Genomic DNA, 27823 nt, shown 5'->3' on the forward strand with positions numbered 1-27823 from the left:
GTGATGCAGTCGATTAATCATCCGACTCCTAGTTTTGGCTCATCGTGAGCTCAGGGTCTTGGGAGACAGCCCTGCATTGGGCTCTGCCCTCAGCATGGAGTTGACTTAGGGCTGTCTCTCCCTCTCCTTCTGCACATCCCCCACTCTCACATTTTCTCTCTTTCTAAAATAAATAAGTAAATCTTTTTTAAAAAAGAATAAGTTATTCTAGGACTGTCATTTATTTTTTTATTATCAATTTATTTTTTAGACTCTATCTGAGAGAGAAGGAGAAGCAGACAGATTCCCCACTAAGCAGGGAGCCTGATGCAGGGCTTGATCCCAGGACCCCAAGATCATGACCTTAGCCTAAGGCAGATGTTTAACCAACTGAGCCACCCAAGTGCCCATAGGACTGTCATTTAGAAATAATATTTTTAAATTCCTTTGATCCACTATGGTCTTATAATTTTTAAAAAGGAAAAAAATACCCAACTGATAATTATAGGTAGCACATACTAAGTTGATGTAAATCTAGGAATGCCTTAAAATAAAGTAAATAATACTGCTCACTTATACTTCAGGGTTTCCCAATCCTGGTACTATTCACATTTTGGATCAGATAACTCTTTATTATGAGGGACTCTCCTGTGCACTGTTGATGTTTAGTGGCACCTCTGTCCTCTACCACTAGATGCCAATAGCATGAATAAAAGATGTTTACACAGACATTGTCAAGCATTTCGGGGGGGGAGGGGTAGTAAAAGTGCCCCTGAGAAACAATAACACTAAATGGGTAAGCTCAATTAAATATTTAATGATTATCTCTCAGGGGATACAAATAAATAATGCAATGTCCTTTCATTCAAAGAAGTTAAATATTTAATGATTATCTCTCAGGGGATACAAATAAATAATGCAATGTCCTTTCTTTCAAAGAAGTTATAAGTAAGCATGCTATCATCTATGTTAGAAAAAGCAGAATATGGCAAATACCACAAAAAGTTGCAAAGGAGCTATGGTGGCAATTTATAGGTGTGTGTGTGTGTGTGTGTGTGTGTGTGTGTGTGTGTGTGTGTGTGTGTAGTTAAGAGAGAGGGGGAAGCGGAGTGTGTGTGTGTGTGTGTGTGTGTGTGTGTGTGTGTGTGTGTGTGTGTGTGTGTGTGTGTGTGTGTGTAGTTAAGAGAGAGGGGGAAGCGGAAATGAGGGCTGACTTTGAAAGCTATATGGGAGCCATATAAGAAAAGGCACTGAAGTATGATCACAGTTCAGTTTTTCTAGGGAATAAGGCACCTACAGGAAGGTAATGAGAAATCAGGTTGGAAAGGTATCCTAAGTTACTACTGTGTACAGTAGCAGGCTGAGAAGGTGCTCTCAAATCAAACAACAGTAAAGACTGCAGTGGTTTAAAGAGGAGAATAACAGGGTGGCCGGTTGGCTCCATCAGCAGAGTATGAGATTCTTAAAAGAGGACAGTGACAAGCTTGGTGCTGCATGTAAAATTACTCTGTCAATGGTATTCATGACAGTTCCACAGAGAGTGCATGGGGGTGGGGAGACCACAGAGCTTCTCTGGAGGTAAACTGTGATGGGATCAATTTTGGACTTATTTTGTGTGCCCCCAGGGTGTCCAAGTATTAGGTTGAATCATATGAAATTTCAGAAATTCAACAAATTTTGACTTAAACAATGGAACTTCTATATGAGCAACATACTAGATCTGGTAAGTCTGGCATGTAATTAAGAAATGTGTGTCTGGAACTGTAAAAAGAGGTCAAGATTATGGATATAAATGTAGCATTTTCAAACAAAAGAAATAGCCAACCCTATACTAAAAAGAGTCTTTTTCACTACATGCTAAAATAATCTCTCATCAAATTTTATTTCTTACCCATTTTGTGCAAGGTCTATAAGTACTAAATCCTTTTCCAGAAGAACCACCACAGCATATGGTTCCTGAAAATCTGGAATAGGAAAACAATGCATGAACAATAGTTTTAAATATGCAAGAAGACAGCAAATTAGATAATAAACATTTGCTTGTTTTTAATTTTATTTTGTTCCATTCTCTCAAGTATGTAACATTCTGATGTAATTTAAGACTATTTTGTTTTAAATGAGATAAATCTATATAATAGACAAAATTATTTCAGTTTTGTAAAGATGAGTAAGACAGGAAGTTCACAGAACTTCTTTGGTATTGCAAAATCCAAGGCAAGGCATGGGCAACAAACCCAAAATTTAAATTAGAACACCAATAAGAACAATTCTTACTACTGGATCTCATAGGAACTCAAGTACTACTATGCTACTATAATCTCTTCCTTAGATATTTTATATGCACCTGTTTTAACTATAAAACGCATTACAGCTTTACATTTCAATTAGCTTCAAATGAAGTAAAACAGATCCAGATTTAAATTCCTCTTGAAAGAATATATGCTAGTTGTGATGGTTAACTTTATGTCAGCTCATCTTTGCTTTGGTGTCCAGTTGTTCAGCTAAACACCAATCCAGATGGTGCTGTGAAGGTATTCTTTAGATGTGCTTAACATTTAAATCAGTAGACTCTGAGTAAAGCGGATTATCAGATATAATGTGGGTGGGCTTCATTCAAACAGCCGAAGGCCTAAAGAGCAAAGACAGGTTCTAAAAAAGGAATTCTGCCTCAAGACAACAACTCTTCCCTGAATTTTCAGCTTGCCATCTTGCTCAATGAATTTGACTTACTAGCTTCCACAACTGAATGAACCAATTCCTTAAAATAAATTCATTCTTTCTCTTTCTCGCTCTCTCTATACCCTATTGGTTCTGTTTCTCTGGAGTACCTTGACTAATATACTATGTTCTATAGAATTCTAAAATGTTTCTTAATGTCCACAGTTTTGTTTATCCTTAAGTGGCACTAAAGACTACTATGTCATACTAAACAGATAAAGCTTATTAAATAAAATTAACTTCTGAGATAAAACTTGCAAAAGTTAGGAAGACAGCATCTCTCCCCCAGAAGAATTATAGCATACGAGGATAAGGAAACTACTTAGAAAACCTACAGGTCTTTGTTCTGAGTAACAGATATCTATAGAGAATGAGTTTTAAATGCAAAGCTTATTACCATTTGGGTATGGTGTTTCACACAGCGTTAGAAAATCAACAATTGAATAGTCCATTTCCAGCACAGCAGTACTTTTCCCATGCATAACTGTTAAGCAGGGTCTTCTTCCTACAGTATCATAGGACAAACCTCCTGATAAAATAATAAAAGGTTCCCTGAAAATAAAATACATAGGCAGGATTATAAATAGCATGGTGGAGACTATTTTCTTGCTGTATTGTAAATTTTTTATTTAGTGAAATAATAAATTCTAACATTTTAATGCATGATTTAATTGAATACTCATATGTGGATTTTTTTTAAATTGCATAGGCAAGACCCAAGTGAATTCATGAAAATTAACCTACAATAAGAATGAACATTGACCACATTTGACTCCCTCATACCTCCCCTTGGTGCTTAAAATTTTTTCCTTTATCCTCTTTATACAATTGTCAAAAAATTCTCTCTGGGTTTCTACTGGTCAAGTCTCCTGAATGTACTGCCTTTATTTCCATCCTAATAACCAGGCCTTCTCAACAGAAGGTCTAAGAGAGAATGTTAATGGCCTGAGGCATCCACTGTTTGTAACAAATTAACTTCTCATTGATGTATCAGGAATGTACTAGCTATAAATCACCCTTGAGAAAACAGTCACTCAAAATCATTTTCTGTAGCGCTTCTGGAATTTTGGCTCGTACGCTCTCCAACCACAGCTCCCATATACATCTACCAGCTGCTAGCTTACCACTTCTGATTACCTCCACAATTCTGTCTTCCTATTAGTCATTACTTAATAATTTATCTAGACCCACTTTTTAAAACTGCATGTCTTAAATACGCAAAAGAAAAAATATCTTTTCATATATTTTGGCCTGTATTTATCTTTGTCTTGATTATTCATGTTTTTTGTCCATGTTTTCATCAGATTAGTAATCCTTTTCTAATTGTTTGGTAAGAGTTTGTTGCATTCTAAGGAATTAGCTTTTGATCTGCTATGTGTCTCACTATTTGTTGGTGGGGAAGTTGTTTATGGTACATTAAACAGATGATTTTAAAAGTTTGATATAAGATTTCTTACATCTCTTCATTTATGATTTTTTAGGTAGTTTCGGAATGCCTATTCTAAGGTCAGTAGATCCACCTTCCTCCTCTTCACATCTGGTATAAGTAGAATGTAATAATGTGTAATTGTTAAAAATGCTAGTTCTTATTTATTTACTTACTTTTTAAAAAAATGCTAGTTCTTATATTTAACTTGAAGACTGTTTGTCTACTGTTATATGGCTGTGAATAATAAGACAATTAGATTAAAGCAATATTTTGTTTAATGACTGAGCCACCCAGGCGCCCCCGAAGCAATATTTTGTTACTTAAAAAAAATTCTTGTTCTGGAACTAAGCTGCCTGAGTTTAAATTAAATCTCAGCTCTGGTTTTCCTTTCTGTGTGATATTGAAAAAGCTGCTTAACCTCTCTGTGCCTAGCTTTTGCATCCATAAAATGGAGACCAAGTGGTATGTATCCATACTCAAGACACTTACTGAATTAATGTACACAAAACACTGGGGTCGATGTCTGGCACACAGTACATCTTTGGTAAGGTTTACCTATTATTATTATTATCATCAAATTACATTATCTATTATGAAAGTTTCCCTTCTTTTGACATGTGGAAAGAAACATTACAATTTCCAAATTATTTTTATCTAAAGTAAACTCTAGAATAAACTACTAAAATTTACTTACAGTAGTAGTACAAATGTGTAATTTATAAGGAAATATAAATAGTAGGTCAGATAACTCAATTGTTTTTTAATACTTAAACATTTTATCTATTTTAATATATAAAATAACTTGTGTGTCTATAGTATTTTATTTAAAACTATACTCTCATGTATCCCTGTTTTATTTTTTTTCACAGAATTTATCATTAAAACTTATCTATTTTGCTCATTGTTTTTCCCATGAAAATGTAAGCTCCTCGAGGGCAAGGAGATTTGTTCATTTTGTTCATTGCTGTATCCAAAACTTAGTGAATTAATAGAATTAATATGTAAATAAATTAACAGAAATGTATGTTACACTAACCACTCTCTAGCTTATTATCATTTAGATTTTTCGCCACTAAACTGATTTGGTTAATCTTAGTTTTCCACCTAAGTGATAGTAATCAAGGTTAAACTTCCCAAACAGAACTATACCAATACACTGTTTCAACCTCTTTGCATAGTGTTATTATTATGACTGTAGTTAGGAAAGCATATTTAATTTTCTTTCCTTTTTTTCCCACATATAATGAATAAATAGTATACATTTCCTGTCTTGTCTACTTTGAAATATAGCATACAACTGAATATAAAGTACTGGAAAGAAGGATGAAGAATCCAACTTCATCTTCTACAGATGGGAGGCCCAGGCCATGTATTTTATAAGTAGTATTTCAAAAATAGTCTGATAAATGGTTTTACATATAGCCAACTTAAAAAAAAAAAAAAGTATTGTTAATATAAGAACTAGGAACAGGGAGATCTGGAGCTACATTGTAGAATAAAATTTCCATGGAAATACCAGGTAGGTTTGCCAGGTAAGTCATCAGTTCATTAGATGAATTGTTAATAAGATATTTAATAACACCATGGCAATTAGGTATATGTATCCAAAAGGCAACTAAGTGTGTATTCAGTGGCCTTGTAAGTTGCCTACACTTCTTTTCTAAACTCAGGAGAGAAAAAATATATGATGAAAAAAAATAAGGATAAAAATATAAGAATAAAAAAATGAGTAAGAAACAGTTTCAAAGAAATACCAAGGTCATATTCTTTTTCATAATGAGTTCCCCAAATCTAGCATTATATACATATGCATATATATACATATGCATATATATGTATATATTTAAATACATATTTTTTCCCTTTTATCTTATGTGTTGTTTTTAAAAAAATAATCTAAGTTTGCCAGGCAGGAATCACCTGACTTATGAACACCCAATGAGTTTTATTTTTTTCTTTATAAAGAACCAAACTTTGAAGAATAAATATTAATGAGATGAATATTTTATAAGAAAGTAGTCATAAATGCAATGAAAAAATAAATATTTTAATACTAGATAGTGAAAATTATATAAATTGTTTTGTTGCCATTAAGAATTATATAAAAAATTCTAGAAATCTAGATTATTTCTAGGTAGCATATGAATTATGGAGGTGGAGAATCTTATTGTTTTTAAACACAAGGTTAGCTTTTTTGATATTATAATAAGGACTTGAGGAAAGATAATTTTTATCCTATAACTTAAAGTAGAATTTCAGTAGAATTTCTATAATGATATTGAGTGCTCCTCAAGACTGTCATTTTGTGAAGATATCTGCATTAGAAAGGTGTCTGGACATTTTATTTAATCATTTATTTAATAATTTAATCATTCATTCATTCACTCATTCATTCATTCATTCATTTGAGCAAGTACCATGCACGTGTGCATGCAGGGGCAGGCAGAGGGAGAGGAAAAGAGAATCTTAAGCAGGTTCCATGCTGGGTGTGGAGCCTGACGTGGGGCTAGATCTCATTACCCTGAGATCATGACCTGAGCTGAAAGCAAGAGTCAGATGCTTAACCTACTGAGCCACCCACATGCCCTCGGCCCTTTCATAATCTGATTGAAATTTTTAAGAGGCTGGACACTTTTAAGTAATTCCTTTGTCTTTTTTTTTTCTTTTAAAGATTTTATTTACTTATTTGAGAGAGAGAGAGAATGCATGAGCAGGGTGAGGATCAGAGAGGGAGAAGCAGACTCCCTGCTGAGCAGGGAGCCCGATGTGGGGCTCGATCTTGGGACTTCGGGATCATGACCTGAGAGAAGGCAGCCTCTTAACCGACTGAGCCACCCAGGCACCCCATTCCTTTGTCTTCTGACTAACCTCCCCAGGCTGGCCTTGATAAGTGATTTGGCTCAAGTTGTGTTTCAAATGAAGCACTCTTCAGTTAAAGGAGGCACTTCTACCCAAAAAGCCATTTTTATAACCAATTTGCTCAACTCGGTTCTGCAACATTACCCATTCATTCAAATTTATTTTGAGCACCTGTATTCCTGATAATAAAACAGTGCTCTCATGTCTAGTCTACATGAATAAGCACATTGGGAGAAGTCTTACAAAGAGAATAAAACAATGTGGAGTGGTAGGCTGACTGTGAAGGAGGCGATGGAGCAGTTACTGTAAGAGTGGTCAGAAAAGATCCCTGAACTAATGATGGATGAGCTGGCCAGAATGATGAGGAGCCAGCCACTCAAAGAGCCTGGGGTTGGGGAGAAAGGGATGTACATTCTAGGCAGCAGGAATAACGATTGCAAAGACCGTAAGTCAGGAATGAGTTCGGTTTATCTCAGGAACTAAATCGTCAGTAGGGCCACAACACAGTGAGTAAAGTAATATATGATAAGAGATGATGCAACTCCAAATCTTGTAAAATGCATGTTAGGATCTCAAGAACCTGTGTCCTCCATTTCAGCCCCATGATGACTTTAGTTCTGACCCTAATAACCTGCAGCTGAAATTATTATAATAGCATTTGCACACATTGTTTATTGCCTGAGATATACTTACCCTCATTTTCTGTTTCACTTTAAAATTTTAAAACTCAGTCCAATTATTATCTCCCTGATCCATCCACCCTGATCCTTCCACCCTGATCCATCCACCCTGATTGTGCTGGGTTCCCTTTCTGTGTTCCTTGCATCCTGTGCCTATTTCTTCTCAGGATTTACCACAGTGAATTGCCATTATGTTTACCTAGTTTCCCTTTGTATTGTTAGCTCCTTTAGGAAACAAGAGTGTATAATTTACCTCTGCATTCCCAGGCCCTAGCTAGTTATCAAATACATATTTAAATACATATTTAAAGTGTTTATCAAATACATATTTAAATACCACTAAGTGGTATCTATCAAATACATATTTAAATACCACTAAACCTACTGCTCAGATGGTCACTAATACCAGGACTTACAATCAGAAATGCTGTAGGATTTGGTAATATTTGGCCAGATTTAGTAATAAGCACTGTCTAAAGAGGTTTGAAATTTAACTGTTGTGCTATTCTGATACTCTTCCTGCATAATTAATACTGCCACCTGTATTATTCAGTACTTCTATGTATTTTTAAAATTGGAATTTAAGCTTCAAATTCTCTCATGCGTCATTAATTTACATTACTAACCTTATCAAATTCTCCAACTTTTTACAAATGGAGATATGCCATTCTATTTCAAAGGAAACACTTAACTATATATTTGGTGAGCAGAATTATACCTTAGCTCTTGAAAGCTAACAAATATCTTCTCTTTACCACTCTAACCCCAGTGCTCAGCTTTTTGGGGGGATGGTGAGGAGCAGAGGGAGCGTAAGAGAGGGAATCTTAAGCAGGCTCCACGCCCAGCACCAACACAGGGCTCAATCTCACGACCCCTGAGATCATGACCTGAGCTGAAATCAAGAGTCAGCTGTTTAACCAACTGAGCCACCAAGATGCCCCACCCCAGAGCTTAGCTTTTTATTGAATGAACATATGATTTTTTATGAGACCCTACATCAAATTTCTATGATTCTCAGTTCAAATTCCAAATGTAAATTATGATTATCTAAATTCGAATGGTCTAACAGAAATCTATGCAACTATCATCTCATATTTGGTGTCAAATTGCTTACTTTTCACATAAAAGTTAAAAGCTAAGTTTTTTGAGCTATCAAATCAAAATGGAAAAATGAATCAAAACAAAATAGAATAATCAAAAACAAGGGTTTCAAAAAACAAATTTTTTAAGGGCTGAAAAGCAAAAAAGAAAATTTAAAATATAGGCAGATGAATTAAAAGCACTCTTCTAATCATGTAATGCTATAGTTTCAAACAATGCTTCTCAAACTATCTGTGATCAAAAACTATTTAAAAAATTTTGCACTTCCTTGAAAATCTGTGTTTTGTAAGAAAAACAACTAAATGTGTGCACAGATGTTGTGGTAATGTCAAATGATATTCAAGTTTCCATACTCTTACTTTTGATTTCTCTATGTATTTTGTCTCAGAGAGTTAGCAGACTGGAACCATTCATGCACCATACTTTGAGCAGCACTAGTAGTAGAAAACAAAAAGTTGAGCCTTCTAAGGATACTGCTTTGACCTACCTTATCATCATCAGGAAGAAATGTGAGGATGTCGTTGAAGACCTCACTGCAAGGCCCTACATTCCCTCACACTCTGAAGTTAAATCAGAAGCCATGTAATTCTTTAACTGGGCATGTTTGAGTAAAGAGGCGGATTCTCAAAACAACTATTTGATAAGAGAACTACTGCTTAGCATCAACAAGTTTTCACCAGGGACCTTTTTGAGCAAACAGGAAAATAACAGGATAGCATAAGAATAAGTCATTATGATAATGAACTGAATACAGAGAAGCACAATGGATCATAACCCAAGCTTTGGAAGAAGACATCTATGTTCAGATCCTAGCTCTATTACTTTATACTTATGAGAACTGAACAACTTACTTTAATTTTAATTATCTGAGCCTCAGTTTTCTCTTCTGTAATATACACCTCATAGAGTTATTGTAAAGATTAAGTGACATTACATATACACTGCTTATTACAGTGCTTGGTACAAAATACATTCTCAGGAAGTGACTATTACTTTACTAGCATCATGATGATGATATTCCAGTGTCCTTCTAGTTCAGATCTGTACCTTTGCCAATTTTAAGAGGGCTGAGAACCAGAGTAGCCATCTCCAGACTATGTTTCACTAGTGACTAACCTTAATACTCTCCTTTGCTAATATAGATAAAAAGATAGAAGTTTGGGGAAAAAATAAAGGAACATATTTAGATAAGTTTTTGTTCACTTAATGACCAATTTAACAATGATATAGCTTTAGTAGACTTGTATACTGCAGTATTCGAATAAAATGTTAAGATTTTAATATTGTTATGTTTGTTTTATTCGTATAATTTTTATGAAAAGTTGTTATAGTAATCAGACTTAATACATATCTTTTAGTTATCAAAAGTGTGGAATCTCCAAACATTTCCAGAAATTGCCATGAAGTATACAACAGTGATACTCAAGAGTGTGGTCTGTGAACCCCTAGGGGTTTCTAGGATCCTTTTCAAAAGGTCAAGGGTAAAACCATTTCATTATGGTATTAAGACACTATGTGCCTTTTCACTGTGTTGATATTTGCACTGATGGCACAAAAGTAATAGCAGGTGGATTAAACTCCTGGTATCTCAGCATGAACCAAAGCAATGACACCAAACTAGACCTACTCATCAAACTTTAATGTCTTCCTCAATCATATAAGAACTTAAGGGTTATTTAGCAATAACATACTGAATAACATGTCCTCTAACGTCTGAAATCTTCATATAAATAAGTGGCTGGCAAGACTCAATTTGGAGATAAGGACAGAAGAAGAATCCATGAATTCTACAGTCCTCACTTAATTTTGAAAAGGTAAAAAAATATCTTAGAACACCTTCCCAACCTTGAAGACAGAAATTTGTTAAGTGCCCCTATAACCTGAACATTTCATGAATCTTAGTAACTTTAGAAGAATTATAATACTCTCTTGTAACCAATAAAGGCTGATAGTCATAACAAAAGCTATTATAATCAAGTTGTCATGTCTAGGGCAACACAGCTCTTCTCTACCTGTGCTTTCCAGGGCAAAGCATCCATTCTAGAGCTGACATTAAACTGGAAAGCAAAATAAACATTAAGCATCAACATGATAAGTCAATGAGATAAAGGTACAGAATTTGGTAGACCTAACCTAACCATACAAATCCCAGAAAAACTATGCTTTGGGGTTTCAATGTATTACAGTTTCACAATCCAGGATGGTTAGGATGCATGAGATTTATAAGGCCCCACAGCAATTTGTATTAGTCCATTACTTTTTTTTCCTAGTATCAATACAAATGAAAGAATTTATGTAACAGGCATTTTTTCAAAAAGAAATCTAAAATCTTCAATGCAGTCTTTGTCATGTGGAATTTGTAATTAAATGAACTATATATGAAGTTCATAGTGTTACAAGTATGATTTCAAAGCTTATCTGTGAAAGAACATTGCAGTTTTCAAAATCATTTACTGCAGACAAGGTCTTACATGGATTTGATCCCTGTCCTCTAGAACAACATAACCTGAGGCATATAAGCTGGTATCAATATATATTATAAGTAGCCCAGTACTAGAACAATTAGTGAACCATTACTAAGATATTCAGTCCATGTACAGATCATAAGTAGACGCATTTTAAACGCATGAAAAAAAAGCAGATTAGGATGAATAATGATGGAAAACTACCCTTAGATTAGTTTGAACAAGCCATATAGCTTTAAGGACGCAACAGAGAACCAATTTAGATGATGAAGAAGGGATGGCTCTAAAAGAAGAAACTATAGGAAAGTTCAGAATGAACTTCAGCAGTAGAAAAAGTAGGAGCAATAAACCAGAGGCAGTGTCAGAAAGGGTTATCTGAATAGCCTTAACAAGTAAGGGACAATTTTGGAAACAATTAGGTTTGCAATGAAGCCATGCCTTTTTATAAATAATACACATCAAAAACTACTAGATTAAAAAAAAAAAAACTAAGGTTTTAAATTCTATTTTAGGATTTCAGAAATGGAAGATGCTACCAAATCTCAACTATTAATATGCCAACTTTGTTAAATTCATCAGTTTCTAGATACAGGGGCATGGACAAGCATATAAATAATTTTGGTCCCTGCGAAAACTTTGACGGCTTGCAAAAAATTAAGTTGTAAAATTTTTATGAAACACCACTTTATATGCAGATGGAAACAAATTTCACTTCAGATCCCTATTACCACAGCAGGCTGCCTTTTCTATTATAACAGTAGTCATTTAGGAGTTCACATTGTGGTGACAAAATTTAAGATGATTCCAAAGCATAAATGCTTACTTTTAAGGTAGGAAATTAATAAAACAAAAACATCTCCCATTGATGAGACTGATGAAACTGTTAGCTTATACACAGTTCTTTAAAGTATACACAGATACTTTCAAGAAGCAATGTGGGAATTGTCAAGATTCATAAAAATCTTTTATCCTCAAAATTTCACCATTGGAAATTTACGGTGAAGAAATACTACAATGGTAAAAAAAATCTTCTGTTGAATTATCTATAACATCAAGAAAGAGAATCTGTTCACTACTATATTTTTCTCTGTAATATGAGAAATCTGATTATAATATCAAAAACAAAATGTTCAGCAAAAGGGAAGAATGTCTGAGTAAAGTACATAGCCTTTAAAATTATTTACAAAAATGGATAAAAACTAATAATCCTTTAGACATGTTAAGTAGGAAAAAAAATTCACCAGACTGACTATGTTCTAAGAATATAATTAAGTGAAAATGGACATGTATCTGAAAAAAGATTGAGGGAAAATGAACAAAAGAAAAAAAATTGTTTTAGAATAGTGATATTACCTTTAGAAAGGTAATATACTTCTTTTGTGAAGATTTTATTTAATGTTATAACTAAAAAACAAAAAAACAAAAAAACAAAAAACAAACCTAGGTACTTCCAAAAACACGCTAGAGAAGAAGATAATAGTGGTTAAAAATGAAATTAATAGGGGCGCCTGGATCTCTCAGTCAGAAGATCGTGTGACTCTTGATCTCGGGGCTGTGAGCTTGAGCCCCACATTCGACGTAGAGGTTACTTAAAAATAAAATCTTAAAAAAATGAAATTAATATTAACAATTGTGACTAATTATACTTTTTTAAAAAACCACATTTGTCCTCTGAAATACCATGGAAATAGTTCACCAATTTTTAACATCATTTCTTTATCTATCACTAATATTTTTGGTATTACAAAGTAATATAAAATGTAGCTTATGCTGAAGAATTTTCTGCTTCCTAGACAACACAAGAATTGCTACACAAATTAAGTTGGAATATTATTATGATTCATCCATTCAGCAAGCTTTTACCAAGTGCTTAACTGTGCTGATCCCCACAGGAGGGGCCCAAAAGTCTTATCTTCCATCATTTGATCCCTCCAGCTTCACTCCATCCTTTGGCCAGCATACCCACCTCTACCTGCACTTTTTACTCATCAACTACTTTACGGATTTCAGTGTTCCATTTCAGAACCCAAAACTTATCTTAATCCTAAGACCTTTAGTTCTGTAGCCAAAAAATTTCAGAAGAATCCAGATTATATAATCATGTAACAACACTTTTAGTATTAAGAAAGCAAATTATCTTCTTCACCTGTACTTTGAATTCATCCTGAGAAATTCACTCTAAAACCTTCTGCCCAGATTATCTCCTTTTCATCTTCAGTGTATGCTATTCCAGCAGTTCTTTCTTTTCTGCGTTTGTCATATGGAGATTTTCCCCAAGTTACAAAATTGTGTCTTACTCTTCCTGATGAAAGGTAAATGCTACTTACGTCTACTGCTGAACACACTAAACACATGTTTTAAACCAGTATTTAAAAAAAAAAAAATAAACCAGCATTTTCTGTTAATCCACCCACTTCTTTTTCCTTCTTTTAATGTCCCTACATCCTGGCTCATGTTTGAAACAATGCTAATAAAATACTCTTACAAATTAATCCCCCTTACAGTGAGTATCTTCTAATCTCTCTTATGTTATCACTCTAACCAATCTTTCTACAGCAGCAAACAAGGCTTACTTACTCTCTCCTACAAACACTTCAAGGATGTATCCTGGGAGTGTTGTTTTTGTTTTTTTTTTTCTGTTCAAAATCTACTAGTCCTCCTTTTTCTACACCTTCATTTTTGTGTTTTTCAAAATAAAATACCAGTGCTGAGAGCCTCAGCTGTATAAAGGGTTCTGAGCTGTCGGAACCATTCTGAATGCACTCCTTTTTCTTATACTTAAGGAACTTCACCTTCATTTTGGCAACCACCACTGGTTAAATGTACTTTAAGGGCTTAATACAGGTTTACTTTCACACAAAGTTAACAAGTAAAACTCGCCAGTGATGTAAAAACGCATTTGTTTATCAGCAGACTTAATAAGTGGTATCAGTTTTAACTTAACAATAATGAGTTAAAAACTAATTAAGGGGTGGGTGCCTGGGTGGCTCAGTCAGTTAAGCCTCTGCTTTGGCTCAGGTCATGATCTCAGGGTCCTCGGTTCAAGCCCCACATGGGGCTCTCTGCTCATTAGGGAGTCTGCTTCTCCCTCTCCCTCTGCCTCCCACTTGTGCTCTCTCTCTCTAATAAATAAATAAAATCCTAAAAAAAAAAACTAATTTAGGGAAAAACTTAAAAATAGAAGAATCTTACCACTTTAAATTGATAGAAGCCACAGACAAACCCCAATCTTCATACAGCTGCTAAATAAAGTATTCTAATGTCAGAAGATAGAGCCATTAATCTAGTAGTCTTTGTTGTCTAGCTATGTGGGATTATACAATTACAGTGTTAGGGATTGTAAGTCAAATGTTATCTTAAAATCAAGAAAGTCAATGGTAATTTATTTTAGTTAGGTATGAGGTTTGGAGATTAAGACTAGGGGAAAGTGTTCTTGTTTTGAGAAACTGAAGATCATACAGATAAATCTGGAGTGGGCCATAAGAATGCCTCTGAGGACAGTGATAAAATGAGAATTAGCCAACTTAAGATCGAAACTTTCTCACCAACATGAGAAAAGTAATATGAGAACAGGAAATGTTATCTAATGAGAAATATGAAATTTTGAGAGTCTGTGGGCTCAAAGATGTCTTTTCTCATTAGGTGCAATTAATTATAAATCCCACTTATGGATTTTTCCTAAACAGTGTGAAGATCAAGTGCCATGACCACAAGCGGATACCATAAAACCTAAACCTGGACTTCAACAAATTAAAATTTGTAGCCTAGAAGTGATATATGAAGCTCTCCAGTCCTCTGAGTCGCTAGGGTTACTTACAGTAAGTTATCCAGCCTATTAGAGAGACACAGAGAGAATCTCCTCTCAGTTCACATTAATATGATTACTGAGTATGATTTTAATGTTAAATTTATGAAGATGATCTGATAAACTAGCAGATTTAAAAGAGAAATCAGGGGCACCTGGCTGGCTCAGTTGGTAGAACATGCGACTCTTGATTTCAGGCTTGTGAGCTTGAGCCCTACACTGGGTGTAGAGATTGCTTAAAAAAAAATAAAATCTTAAAAAAAAAAAAAAGAAATCAGGTCTTGGCAAACTGAGTGACTTGTGAATCATTAGGACGATTCTATCCTAACCCATCTTAACCATGAGAGTGTTCAGTGTACTGATAAACAACTCCATCTCTGGAGTCAACCTGAGCTCAAATTCCAGCTCTGCTACTTTGTAAGACAAGTTAACTTAAGCTAAGACTTATTATTCATATCCCTAAATGGAGATGATAAAAGTGCCTATTTCACAGTGTTGTTAGAATTATGGAAGGTAATGCATTCAAACGGCAGAGCAGAATACCTGGCTTATAAAAGGCAAATAACAGATGTTCATCTAGTTTTTTTCTTCTTGGTACTTGGAAGCCAAGCCATCTAAGTAACAGTCTTGAGCTCAAAAGACAAAAGCTAGTTTCATCTCAAGTAAGGCTATGAGAATTGTTAAGACAATACAAAAGGGAACTACTTTTGTTTCTGAAAGTGGGCATGCTATCTGAATGAGTCTCTCTTCTGGCTGATATGGCTTATCATGAATTGGGATGGAGAGAGAATAAATATGGAACATTTGTTGACTCTAATATACTGGTGGTAAGAAAATAAAAAGAGAAAGCTCCATGCATGATAGATGACAATATAAACATATTTATTAATGTAAAGGCTAGATTCTAAAACATTTTCTCAATGGTCAACATATCTGTGACTAAATTGAGGGTGAGTTTCTTCATCACAGTTTTATCAGATAGTTTAGCAGAGCAATTGCTGCTGGGAGATCTACAGGTATGAATATGATCTTGGGGATTGGTGGCTAATGTGAATAGACAGTAGGTTTCATTAAAAAGGAAGTAAAGTGATTAAGAGTACAGACTTAATTAAATCTGGGGTCTTCCTCTTATGACTTGTATGACTTTGGTCAAGTTACTAAATGTCTCCGTTTCAGTTTCCTCATCTATAAGACAAAGGTAATAATACCTGCCTCATAGAATGGTTGCTAAGATTAAATAAATTAAGATGTATAAAACACTTAGAATAGTGTCTGGCACATAGTTAGCACAGTATAAGTGTTATTATGGATTATTACATAGACACAGTTATTTAAGAAAAATCTATAGTTGAGAAGGAAAAAATATATGAGAGCAAGCCTGTATTCTGGGAAAAAAAATCTTTGCACGAGGGAGTTTGTTTCTGAGCTTCAGAGTTAGGATTCTCTCATTGGATATACTTCTAGTAGCAGCAGGGGAAACTCAGTGGTACCAAGTTTGTGGATGTTACTGAAATAGACTTTTAGATATTTTCAGGACCAGAATATCACAAATGTACCCTGAGTTTTTATTAGTCTTTTTTTTTTTTTTTTTTGAGAGTGAGAGAGAGTATGTGCATGCCAGCAGGGGAGGGGCGGGGGGGGGAGGGAAGAAAGAGAATCACCCTGCGTGGAGCCCAATGTGGGGCTCAATCTCACGACTCCAAGAACATGACCTGAGCCAAAATCAAGAGTAAGATGCTTAGCTGCCACCGAGGCACCCGTTTTTTTTTTCATATTCTTATACAGGCAATCCACCTACAGCTTTTAGTGCACATATGACATTAAAGAAATCATCTACTAAACTAGTTGAAAACAAATTCAGGCACCACAGCTGGGGGGAGCAAATCTGCTTACAGATAAACTTAAATATATTATGTATGCACATGTGTGCATATCAGGGGTGGGGTCAGCAAACTAGGGCTTGCTGCCTGTTATTTGTTTTTTTTTTTTTTAAAGATTTTATTTATTTATTTGACGGAGAGAGACAGCGAGAGCAGGAACACAAGCAGGGGGAGTGGGAGAGGGAGAAGTAGGCTTCCCGCTGAGCAGGGAGCCCGATGTGGGACTCGATCCCAGGACCCTGGGATCATGACCTGAGCTGAAGGCAGACGCTTAACGACTGAGCCACCCAGGCGCCCTTGCTGCCTGTTTTTGTATAGTATGGCCTACAAACTGAAAATAATTTTTACATTTTTAAATAGCTGAAAAAAATACACAAAAGAATATTTCATGACACATGAAAATTAAAGGAAATTCAAATTTCAGTGTCTGTAAAGAAGGTTTTATTAGAACACAACTGCATTCTTTCATTTATGAGTTGTCTATGGCTGCTTCTGGGCTACAATAGCAGACTTGGATAGCTGCCAATTGAGACCTGTACAGCTTGCAAAAAGCCTGAAATATTTATTCTCTGACCCTATACACAAATAGTTTGCCATAGTCTGTATTATAAGGAAAGGGAGTGAATTAATCTCTTGGACATGGTTCTCCAAGTGTGACTAAACTGTCATTTTTAACTGTGATAATATTCACTTTTAGGTTCCCAAACAGAGATGTTCCCCACCAAACTGGTAATTCTTTGAATGGTAGTCCATTTCTTAAAAGACACTAACTTCCTGGGTACCTGGGTGGCTCAGTCAGTTGAGTGTCTGACTCTTGGTTTTGGCTCAGATCATGATCTCAGGGTCATGGGATCAAGCCCCACATGGGGCTCTCTGCTCAGCACAGAGTCTGCTTAAGATTCTCTCCCTCTACCTCTGCCCCTCCCTGCTTGCGTGTTCTCTCTCAAATAAAATGAGTAAAATCTTAAAAAAGAAAAAAAAAGACACTAACTTCCAATGCTCTATAGTGTAAAACTCTAAGGAGTTCAAGTGAATATCTGTTTGAAAACTTGAATCTAGGGCGCCTGGGTGGCTCAGTTGGTTAAGCGACTGCCTTTGGCTCAGGTCATGATCCTGGAGTCCCGGGATCGAGTCCCGCATCGGGCTCCCCACTCAGCGGGGAGTCTGCTTCTCCCTCTGACCCTCTCCCCTCTCATGCTCTCTATCTCATTCTCTCTCTCAAATAAATAAATAAAATCTTTAAAAAAAAAAAGAAAAAAGAAAACTTGAATCTACCCTGAGTTGATTCTTGCTGAAAATTTTGCCCCGCCTGTAACTTCTTCTGCTGTCTACTAGTGAAATGAAAAATGTAGAAGTAGAGGAAAAAAGGACTATAATTTACCAAACATCTACCACATGCCAAACACATTATATTTCTCTTTCAGGTCTTTACAACAACTTTATTAAGTGGGAATTACTATCCTATGTTCTTCTTCCGTATATTCAGTAACACTATGCTAGGACAAGTAGAAGTGAAACAGGTATGTCCCATGCTTTCACTGAGCTAATATTTAAAGGGGAAGGCATGCATTAAACACATAATTTCATTACTAATGACAAGTACAAATTCTAGAAGGAAAATATACAGCATACTTTGAGACTATATTACTGGGGACCCAACCTGGACAACATGGCCAAAACATCCTCAAAACAGGGATATTATTGCTAAACTATAAAGGATGAAAGAGAATCTTTCTGCCTAGAATGATTTCTAGGTAAAAAGAAGAAAATGCAGAAGATCTTGAGGAGGGAAGAAAAGCTCTGCTAATAAAATCTGGCAATTTGCTAACATTATCTACTGCTAACCTGAATGCCTTTAGCTGGCACCTACCCAAGACACTTGCTAGGAACAGGAATGGGTGAGAGTTGACTAGCTTATTTAATAGAGGGTGATTCTGCTGTAGGTGCACTGGGGAGTGCAGTAGTTCTCAACGCTGGCTACACACTGGGAATTCTAGGGAACTGTCTCAAGGAAAGATGTCATGGTGAAAAAAGAACCTTTTAATTTACTGCATGTCTTATCCCAGGTGAAAAAGAAACTGGAAAGCTGGTGAAGACTGTTCTCAGAGAGTGATCCTGTCGATCTATTTAAAGGTATCTACAAAAGCATGCAAAAGAGCTAGGCTTTTTTTTCCGTCTGATCTTACAGAAGAAAAAATATTGCTGCCATCCTGAAGCAACTGAAAACGTAAGTATTACCGTTTATAAGAACTGAAAACAGGAATAGGTAAAGCACAGGGAGGAAAAAAAAAATCTTCCTTGGACTTTTATCTTTGTTGCCAATCAGTATTTGTTAAAATGAATAGGTAATTCAGAAGACAATAAGCACTGTTAATTTAAATGTTTAGACAATTCATTTGATGATGATTCATTTGAATTCATATAAGCTAGAAACAGGTTTTTTTCTGGTTCCCCACACACACTTTTTTTTTTTTTTTTGCTGTCATTGCTTTTCCTACTTACATTCCTTTGCCATACAACAAATTATGGCAAAAAAATCAATTGGTAGTAGGAAGTTTCCTAGAAACAATAAGAGCAGCTACTTATAGAAAGTTTATTATGTACCCAGCACTCTGTAAAATGTTTTCAATACATGACTGTCTCACTTAAATCATAACAATGACGTTCTGACCTATTATCATATTCATGTCATGAAGAAACTGAAGCACAAAGACATCAAGTAACTCTATGCCAAAGGTCACAAAGTGAGGGTGCCACAGTCAATTAAACAGATGCCACTCCTTTTGGAGTTCACTCAACCTCTTTTCGGAACACAATATATCTTCTGAATCCCAGAGGAAGGCTAATGAGGATCAAGGACAAGTAATAGCAATCTTAACAATTCTTCAGCCTACTGTCTTTTCTCAAATGAAAAAAGGGCTGAAAGGATTATGATTAGAAGAAGGGCAAATTACAAAGGGAAGTGGGCCAGTTATAACCACCAGTGGTCATAAACTGGTATATAAAAACATAAATGAGTGGTTCTAAACTTCCATGCATCAGAATCTCTTGTGGGTCTAATTAAAACAGATTGGTTGGCTCCAGCCACAGATAAGAGTGTCTGATTCAGAAGGTCTGGGGTGGAGTCCGAGAATTTGCATTTCTAACAGGTTCTCAGCTAATGCTGCTGGCCCAAGGACCACAATCTGGGAACCGATGCACTATCTACACTACATAAGTTCACTCTCTCACACAGCTATAGTAAATAAAACCACACACTTTTCCCAGGGAACTAGAACACAAATAAAAGGCTTCTTTAGGGGTTAATGAAATGTGGCATTTTCAAAGAAACATTTACAATGTTTTTCCTTTATTGTATTTTTAAACATTTGGTGCATATAAAAATATAAAATACAACTGACAAATTTCCTTTAATATTAAACTGTATGTATTTTTGTAATTGCCAAATATTCTTATGAGATTTAATTTTTGAAGAATACAGCTAACTTTCATAATTAAAATATATAGCATAAATAGGTTAAGCTTTAAATATTTTTTCACTGCTTACTCCACAATTTTCAGTAGTGAATAAACGCCACTTTTACCGAAGACTAATCTAACAGAATGTATAACATTTGACAAGAAAGATTATTCAAACTTTCCAAGATACACTATAAAACTACTAAGACAAAGAGAATACAAAGAAATACTTTATCCTAAACTTACCAATTTTAGTTATTTTGTTAAATAAAGAATGCATAAAATTTAAGACTGAGCTAGACCATTCTAAAGTAGGCTTTAGAATATAATGATAAAACAGCCTTTAGTGCTTTTTGAGTAATTATATTCAATGAAAATTGGCAATGAAGTAAAATCTTACCCAGATCTAGTCGTTTTGAATTCCACCTTGAGGATAGGTTTGCACGGTTCTGGCTTCTTCCCATCCTTTAATTGTTTTCCTAAAATATATTTTCCTTCATTAAATTCTAAAATTCTAAGTTACTCTAAATTCTTATATTGATAGTTTATATATAAAATGAAAGTAAAAATACAATGAAATACACCATGAAACATTTTTAAATGATTTTGAAAGAAGTATTTAATATATTTAAAATAATCAAGTAAATCTGTTTGAAATTCAGTGCTGAAAAGTAAATGAGTAACTTAGTAATGACCTTTATGTGACAAAATTCTTGTAAAAGAAATTGATAGCCTTCCCAATGTTCTTAATTGCAGATAAGCAAGCAGAATTATAATTTTCTAAATGAATTCAAGTTTTAAAATAGCTAGATTTGAGGAAAACAAATCTAAATCATGTTTTTCACCCAAGTGTTACAGTTGCAAAATTAAACCCTATGCTAAAAACTTCTTATATTATTCCCCTAAAGTAAAATCATCCATTGTAATGTCCAAAAAGACGGCTAAAATAAACCAACCTCTACAAAATGTGAGAAACTCGTAAAGAATTTTATTATTTAAAAAAAAGTTTGATTTCTGCTATTCTACATGTTCATTGTAGAAACAGCTCAGAAAAATATAAAGAAAATAAAACATATCTTCATTTTTAGAGATTAATCATTCTCAACATTAATATATTATTTTTGGAGATCCCAGTCACATGCCCCTATCCCAATACTTCTTTCCCAGCTTTTTACCTCCATAATACACTTAGCTCATTCTAATAAACTTTTGTTTAAAATTTCATTGTTTGTTGTTTGACTCACCAAGAAGAATGTAAATTCTGTGAGAGCAAAATTTGTAAGTGTATATGTGCTTTCTGTTGATGTATCCCTGGTGACAAACATTGTTTGACATATCAGTGGGCACTCAGTAACTATTTAATAAGTGAGTAAATTAATGATTTTTCCTTAGGATTAATTCTTAGGAAAAGGGATATCTGGGTCAAACTGTATTCCAAACAGGTTGTACCACTTCATACTTCCATTAGCTGTTTAAGACCACAGTTCACCACATTCTTCCCAAACAGTGCTATTTTTTTGTTGTTTTTAAGTGGAAAGGGTATCTAATTTTAATTTGTATTGTTTTAATCTCTTAACAATATTCTTCGACTTTCTGGCCATCTGTATGTCCTCTTTCAAAAATAGCTGATGTCCTTTACCTATGCTTGTATGTTATTTTCTCTACATTTAAAAATAAATTTTATATTCAAAGGTCATTAATACTGTATCCATATGTTACAAACATCTTTCCTAGTGCCATTTATGACTGAATTCTTAGAAAAACTTTAAAACTACACAGAAGTATACATTTAAATAATTAAGTCTTCATTGGTCTTAATCATGTTTCCAGTCAAGAAAACTTGAAATCCTAAAATGTCAGTTCTTCTAAAATTAATTCATAAATTTAATATAATTAGAATTCCAACAGCTTTTCTTGGATTTGCACAAAATGACTTTGGAGTTCACATGGTAGATTCATGACCTATGAATAGTGAAGGAAAGTAGGAAAGGAAACGGATTTCCAGAATGACAAAGTAAGGACCTCTGTCTCCCACAAAAACTGAAATACTAGCAAAACAACTAAAGTTAATCACTTCAGAACTCTGGAAAAAACTGAAGCCACAAAACAAGTGGAACATTGTCTACCCAAAAGAAATGACTGAACCTTGGTAAGACAGGGAGGACTAGAACATTCTGATGAGGGTTATTCCCATCCTCCCCACTCCCCAGCTAGGTGGCTAGGTAGACATGAATATGCAATAGTATCAGCAACAAAGAGGGCCGAATTTTTTTTTTGCCAATTCCATTAAAACCAGCTTCCCTAAACTACAATCAATATTTTGTCCCAGCACAGCTCCCTGGAAACCTCTATTCCCATGGTGTTGTGGCAATTTCATTTGAGACAGACATCAGCTGAGAGGGACAGAAGGCCTTCCACTTCCAGGGCATCAGGGAAATAATATCACAGCTGCCTAAGGCTGTGGTTTCAGGTGAGTCAAATAAGAGCCTGGGCAAGAATTGAAAGAAAATCCTGAAAAACTGAACACACTCCAGGACTAAAAGGTTGCACACATGTGCAAGGTCATGTGCATGCCCAGAAAATACCTGAGAAAGAAGAAAGCCCCAGTGATTCATCTCTGGTCAACTTTGAAACCTTGAGAAAAGAGGAAGTTTAAAAAAAGTAAAATACAGAAAGTAAAATGAGCTACAATACATACTCCTGGCGGGATTGTTGTCAAAGAGGTACTCATACATGACTGAAAGAAATGTGCAAAGGGTACAGTCTCTTTGGAAGGCAGTCTGAGAACACTTATTAAAAACAGAAATATCTGAAACTTTAATTCTTAGGAAGAGCAATTCTACTCCTAAGCATTTATTCCATAGAAACAAAAGGCAATGGCCTATCAAATATGTACAAGATGGTAATGAGAGCATAATTTATAGTAATCAAGAACTGAAAATAAAGTGAATGCTCATTATGTCGGAATGGCTGAATACTTCGTGAAAAACTGGGAACAGAATTGGCTATTACACGACCGTTAAAATGAAGGAATCAGAGCTATGCCAGGTGACATGAAGGGACTTTCTTCAAGGAGAGTAGATTAAAAAAAATACAGAAAAGATTAATATAATTCCATTGTATGCAAAACAATGGCAAAATCCCTCATATTTAAATGTGTGTGTACTAATATACATAATTTTAGGAATATATTTTTGAAGAACACGTGTAAGACTTTTGACATAGTGTAGCTGGTCACTGGGCTGCTAACATGGGGGAAGGCACGAAAAAAATAAAGGTAGGAAAAAAAGAGGCCTAACTCTGAAAAGTAGTCCCTCACACTGTACAAGGAACACAGAATTTCAACCACTATTTCAATCTGTTCAGAAATATGTGAGCTTTCAGGAAAAGAATTTAAATGGTTGCTCTAAAGGCCAGCATCAGGCCTTTATTCTCCTTCTACTACCCAACGCTCTAATGGGAGTGTCAGACTGATATAATTTGGGATTACAGACACAAATTTTACATTTATTTTCAAAACTTATTTTTTGTATGCATTTCGCTTTATGAAGTAAACAATTATTCAGTTATAACTCAATTTAACTTATTCCAATATTCACCACCAATCTTTCAGTAGCTAGAACAATTTTTAAGGGAGGGCATTGGGTGGTATATCTACTGAATCTTTACAAGTTTGAGCTTATATATCGCGCATAAAACCTGGCTAGGTACAAAATTCTTAGCTTTTGTCTTGCTCAACAGTCTTCCATGTTCCTCTCTTATGTCCAGTATTTAAACTTGTAATAAAGTTTAAAGTCAGTCTGATTTTTATTTCTTTGTAAGTAAACTTTTTTCCCACCCCCTACAAGGATGGTAACAGAGTAGTTTTATTATCTCTGTACGTCAAATGTTGCAGTTTTTATAGTGATCTTTCTTCATGAATCTTGCTTGGAAATTAATGAGTCCTTTTGATCGGCATAATCTGATTTCAACTCAGATTTTTAAAATTATGTCACCAATTATTGCTTACATTCCAGAAAGGCAATTTACTCATCTGTAATCCTAGACTAACCATTCTCTAAATCAAATAAAGTAATAAGGCACTTGCTAAGATTTTTATAAAGCATATGTAAATTAAAGGATGTTTAGAAGATCACCTGATTTCACCACTAGATGTCATTTTACTTGTTACTTGCTGTGTCCCTGAGCAGCAAAAACCTGCGCTTACTCAACTGGTGCTTGTTCAAACACCTGTGAACTACCTTGGTAAGTTGTTTAAAAGAGCTGGTTAATTATAAAACAACTTAATAAATCATATAAACCTCAAAGTCACATCTGATTTCTTATCTTTTACTATGCCCTGCTTCCCATTCCTGTAAACCACCCAGCCACAAAAAAATTGGCCTCAGTTCTGTTGATTAAATTCCAGAATTGTATTCATGTATGTCCCTTTCTTCCCATTTGCTGTCACAATTGAAATCTTCATTATTTATCATTTACAAAAGCTTCTTAATTGGTCTCCCTCTTCTGCCCCCAGCTCTCCTAACGCATCAAAGTAGTATTTCCAAAAGATAAATTTTATGTTTCTCATTGTAAAATCATTTAGGTCTCCATCAGGATGTCCAAACTCTTTAGCATACTACAATACATATTTTTGCCTCCATATGCAGTTCTGCCATTGTTTCCTGCATCTTTCCCAAAGGTATTTTAAACTCTGGCCATATTAAACAATTAGCAGTTTTCTAAGAATACCCTGCTTTTGATTATGTCTTTGTATCTTCTAACTAAAATAACCTTGCTCTGCTCTTTCCCATCTTATCACTCCCCACTCATTCTTTAAGACCAAGCCCATATAACTTGAATTTGTGAAATCTTCCTACACCCTTCATCCAAAAGCACACTAATTCTCTTTCTGCAGCATATTATGTATACCTGTATCAGCACTTACAATATGTATTTTAGTAATCCATTAATAGATCATTTTCATTCACTGGATTCTGAGTTCTCCAAGGGGAATATACTTCCAGCATTTAATCTCTGGTACATAGCGGGTGATCAGTAAATGTCTATTGAATGAATGAATGAAGATGCACTAAAAATGAGGATCACTGACAAAAATAAGTGTCTCCTTTGTTTTTAATTTTGATATTTAGAATGCAGAACACATTTTCTAACTGATACAGTTGTTACACAACAATTATGTTTTCAGCCTAGAGCTGGCTCTCCAGTATGGTAGCCACCATTCACACATGGCTATAGAGCACTTAAAATGTGGCTGGTCCAAGTATAAAGTACGCAGATTTCAAAGAGTACAAAAAGGGATGTGAAATATCTCAAGTTTGTAAGTTGATTACATATTTAAATGATATTTTGAGTTAAACATTTATTATTAAAACCAATTTTACCTTTTTAAACTGCTATTCATATAGTTATTAGTAAATTTACAATTACACATGCAGTTTGCATTATATTTTTATTGAACAGTGATGTTCTAGAAAATAAAAGGATTCAAACTGGAGAATGACATTGTTAATAATACTAGTCCAAAATGAGGAGGGTGCTCCTTCTTTAGTAAGTATGAAGACAGAGTTGATTTACAGCTGGACTAGAGACACTTGGATACCTGGTTTTTGACTCTTGGACAAGGGCAGTGGGATTTATGATATGCTTTTTCAAAATCCCAAACTCCCAAAACTCCCCCAGTGACCTCCAGTGTAACAGTTTTACTGATGGCTGGCAACTGGCTTAACTGGTGTGACAAGACTGGCTTGATCAGTGAAAGGGTAAACTGAGCTCCTCAGAAGCTAGATCTAGGTGGTTGGAGCTGAAGACTCAGCACAATCCTTGGATACATGTGTCTGTGGGAGCCTGCATGTGCGATGCCTCTCAGAATGCTTACCTGCATTGTGTTTCTCCTGCTGCAGGGTATCCTTTGCCTTTAAATAAAAGTTTTATCTGCATAAAAGTTTTATTTGCGTATGTTCTGTAGAGTCTGGTAAGTCCTTTCAAATTCATAAACTGAGGAAAACTTTGAAATGAACTATATAAAGAACTGTAGTATGGTTTTATTATTTATTGAATGTTTTATGCCCAGATGAATCTTAAAAGTAGGTTAACAGAAATTTTTTTAGGTCACATCCTTAAAATATTACATTGACTTTTACTTATGTAAAATTTTTTCTTCAGCGACACTTAATAAAGTTCCCCAATCTTGATTTATTCCTTAATAAGTAGATTGATCACACTGATGAATAAGCTCCAGAAGCTAAATTTTAAACTGTCATTTCCTATAATAGACACCTATTGATTTTGACCATCTATCACCTCCATTTCTTTTGAGAATCATCTAATGTTGGTGAAGATGACAATCAGAAAAATGGAACTTTGACACAAACATACCCAGGGTTACAAGGGAGATCCTGTGGTGCCCTGAGCTAGCAACTCACTGAACCATGATGATTACTTCAGGGTAAATGTATGAGCTATGCCAGGACTATCAAGTTCTTCCTTCCTAAATTATTAAAGTTTGTTTGTCAGAGGAAACAGGTCAAACAGAGAGAAGCAGAACTCACCCCTAGGGTTACCACACAGAAATACAAAATTTACAGCCCACCAAGATGAAATGACTTTGCAGTCAACAGATGGAACAAATCCTGCTTAATTTCCACATATTCACAAAACTTTATACCTTAAAAATCACCTTGTACAATCCTGCCATTTTACAGATGATGAAACTAAAGTCCCAGAGAATAGTAATTATCTCCAGAAAGTATTTCCATACATAGCAAAGCTAGAGTTACATTCCAGGTTGTCTCACTGCCAGGAAATGTTCTCTGATATTCATAAAAACCATATTAAAGGGAGCTATCACTCTTTTAGTTAGTAAACAAATCATCTGTTAAGTATTTCAGACACACAAATGAAAACTTCCTGAAAAAAATACAACTATCAATCATTTTTATATGCATTGCAAAATTATCCAATATTATATCAAAAAATTATCTTAAATGAATCAAAATATTTTCCTTTGCTGGCTATTTTATCATCACTATCTAGATAACTGCTCTGCCCCTCAGAATAAGAGTTTGCTATCAAACAACTTGAGCAATGAAAGATGACATCCAAGGATAAACTGAACATAGCTAACAAATCTGGAGAACTGTCTTAGGATTCAATTATAGTTCAAGGCCATCATTCCTCAAAGTGTATTTCATAGAGCACTGGAGAACCAGAAGATGTTCTCCGAATAAAAGACATTAAAGTCAAATAAATTTGTGAAAAGCCACATAAATGTATATATAAACCAGTATAATAAATATTTATATATGTGTGTGTGTATATATATATATATTCTCCCTCTTAGAAATTCATAGTACACATTAAAAGTTAATAAGTCTTAATGTTGAAGAAAATGCTCAACTTTAATTCAGCATTTCCAAATCTTTGACTATAACATGGCTTTTCACTGA

The 27823-nt window shown here is 34.8% G+C and overlaps 1 protein-coding gene across 5 annotated transcripts in view; it reads right to left on the reverse strand.

Moving 5' to 3' along the window:
• STXBP5 (syntaxin binding protein 5) overlaps window positions 1–27823 on the reverse strand; it is a 178905-nt gene that overhangs the window by 70557 nt on the left and 80525 nt on the right. For all 5 annotated transcript variants that reach the window (XM_027603983.2, XM_027603979.2, XM_027603982.2 and 2 more), the window contains exons 9-11: window positions 20776–20854; window positions 3095–3249; window positions 1871–1943 (exon numbers count right to left, since the gene is read on the reverse strand). In XM_027603983.2, coding sequence (XP_027459784.1) covers window positions 1871–1943; window positions 3095–3249; window positions 20776–20854 — 307 coding nt within the window. The remainder of the gene's footprint in view (window positions 1–1870; window positions 1944–3094; window positions 3250–20775; window positions 20855–27823) is intronic.

This window comes from Zalophus californianus, chromosome 7, assembly GCF_009762305.2.
Source record: "Zalophus californianus isolate mZalCal1 chromosome 7, mZalCal1.pri.v2, whole genome shotgun sequence".
Classification (NCBI taxonomy): domain Eukaryota; kingdom Metazoa; phylum Chordata; class Mammalia; order Carnivora; family Otariidae; genus Zalophus; species Zalophus californianus.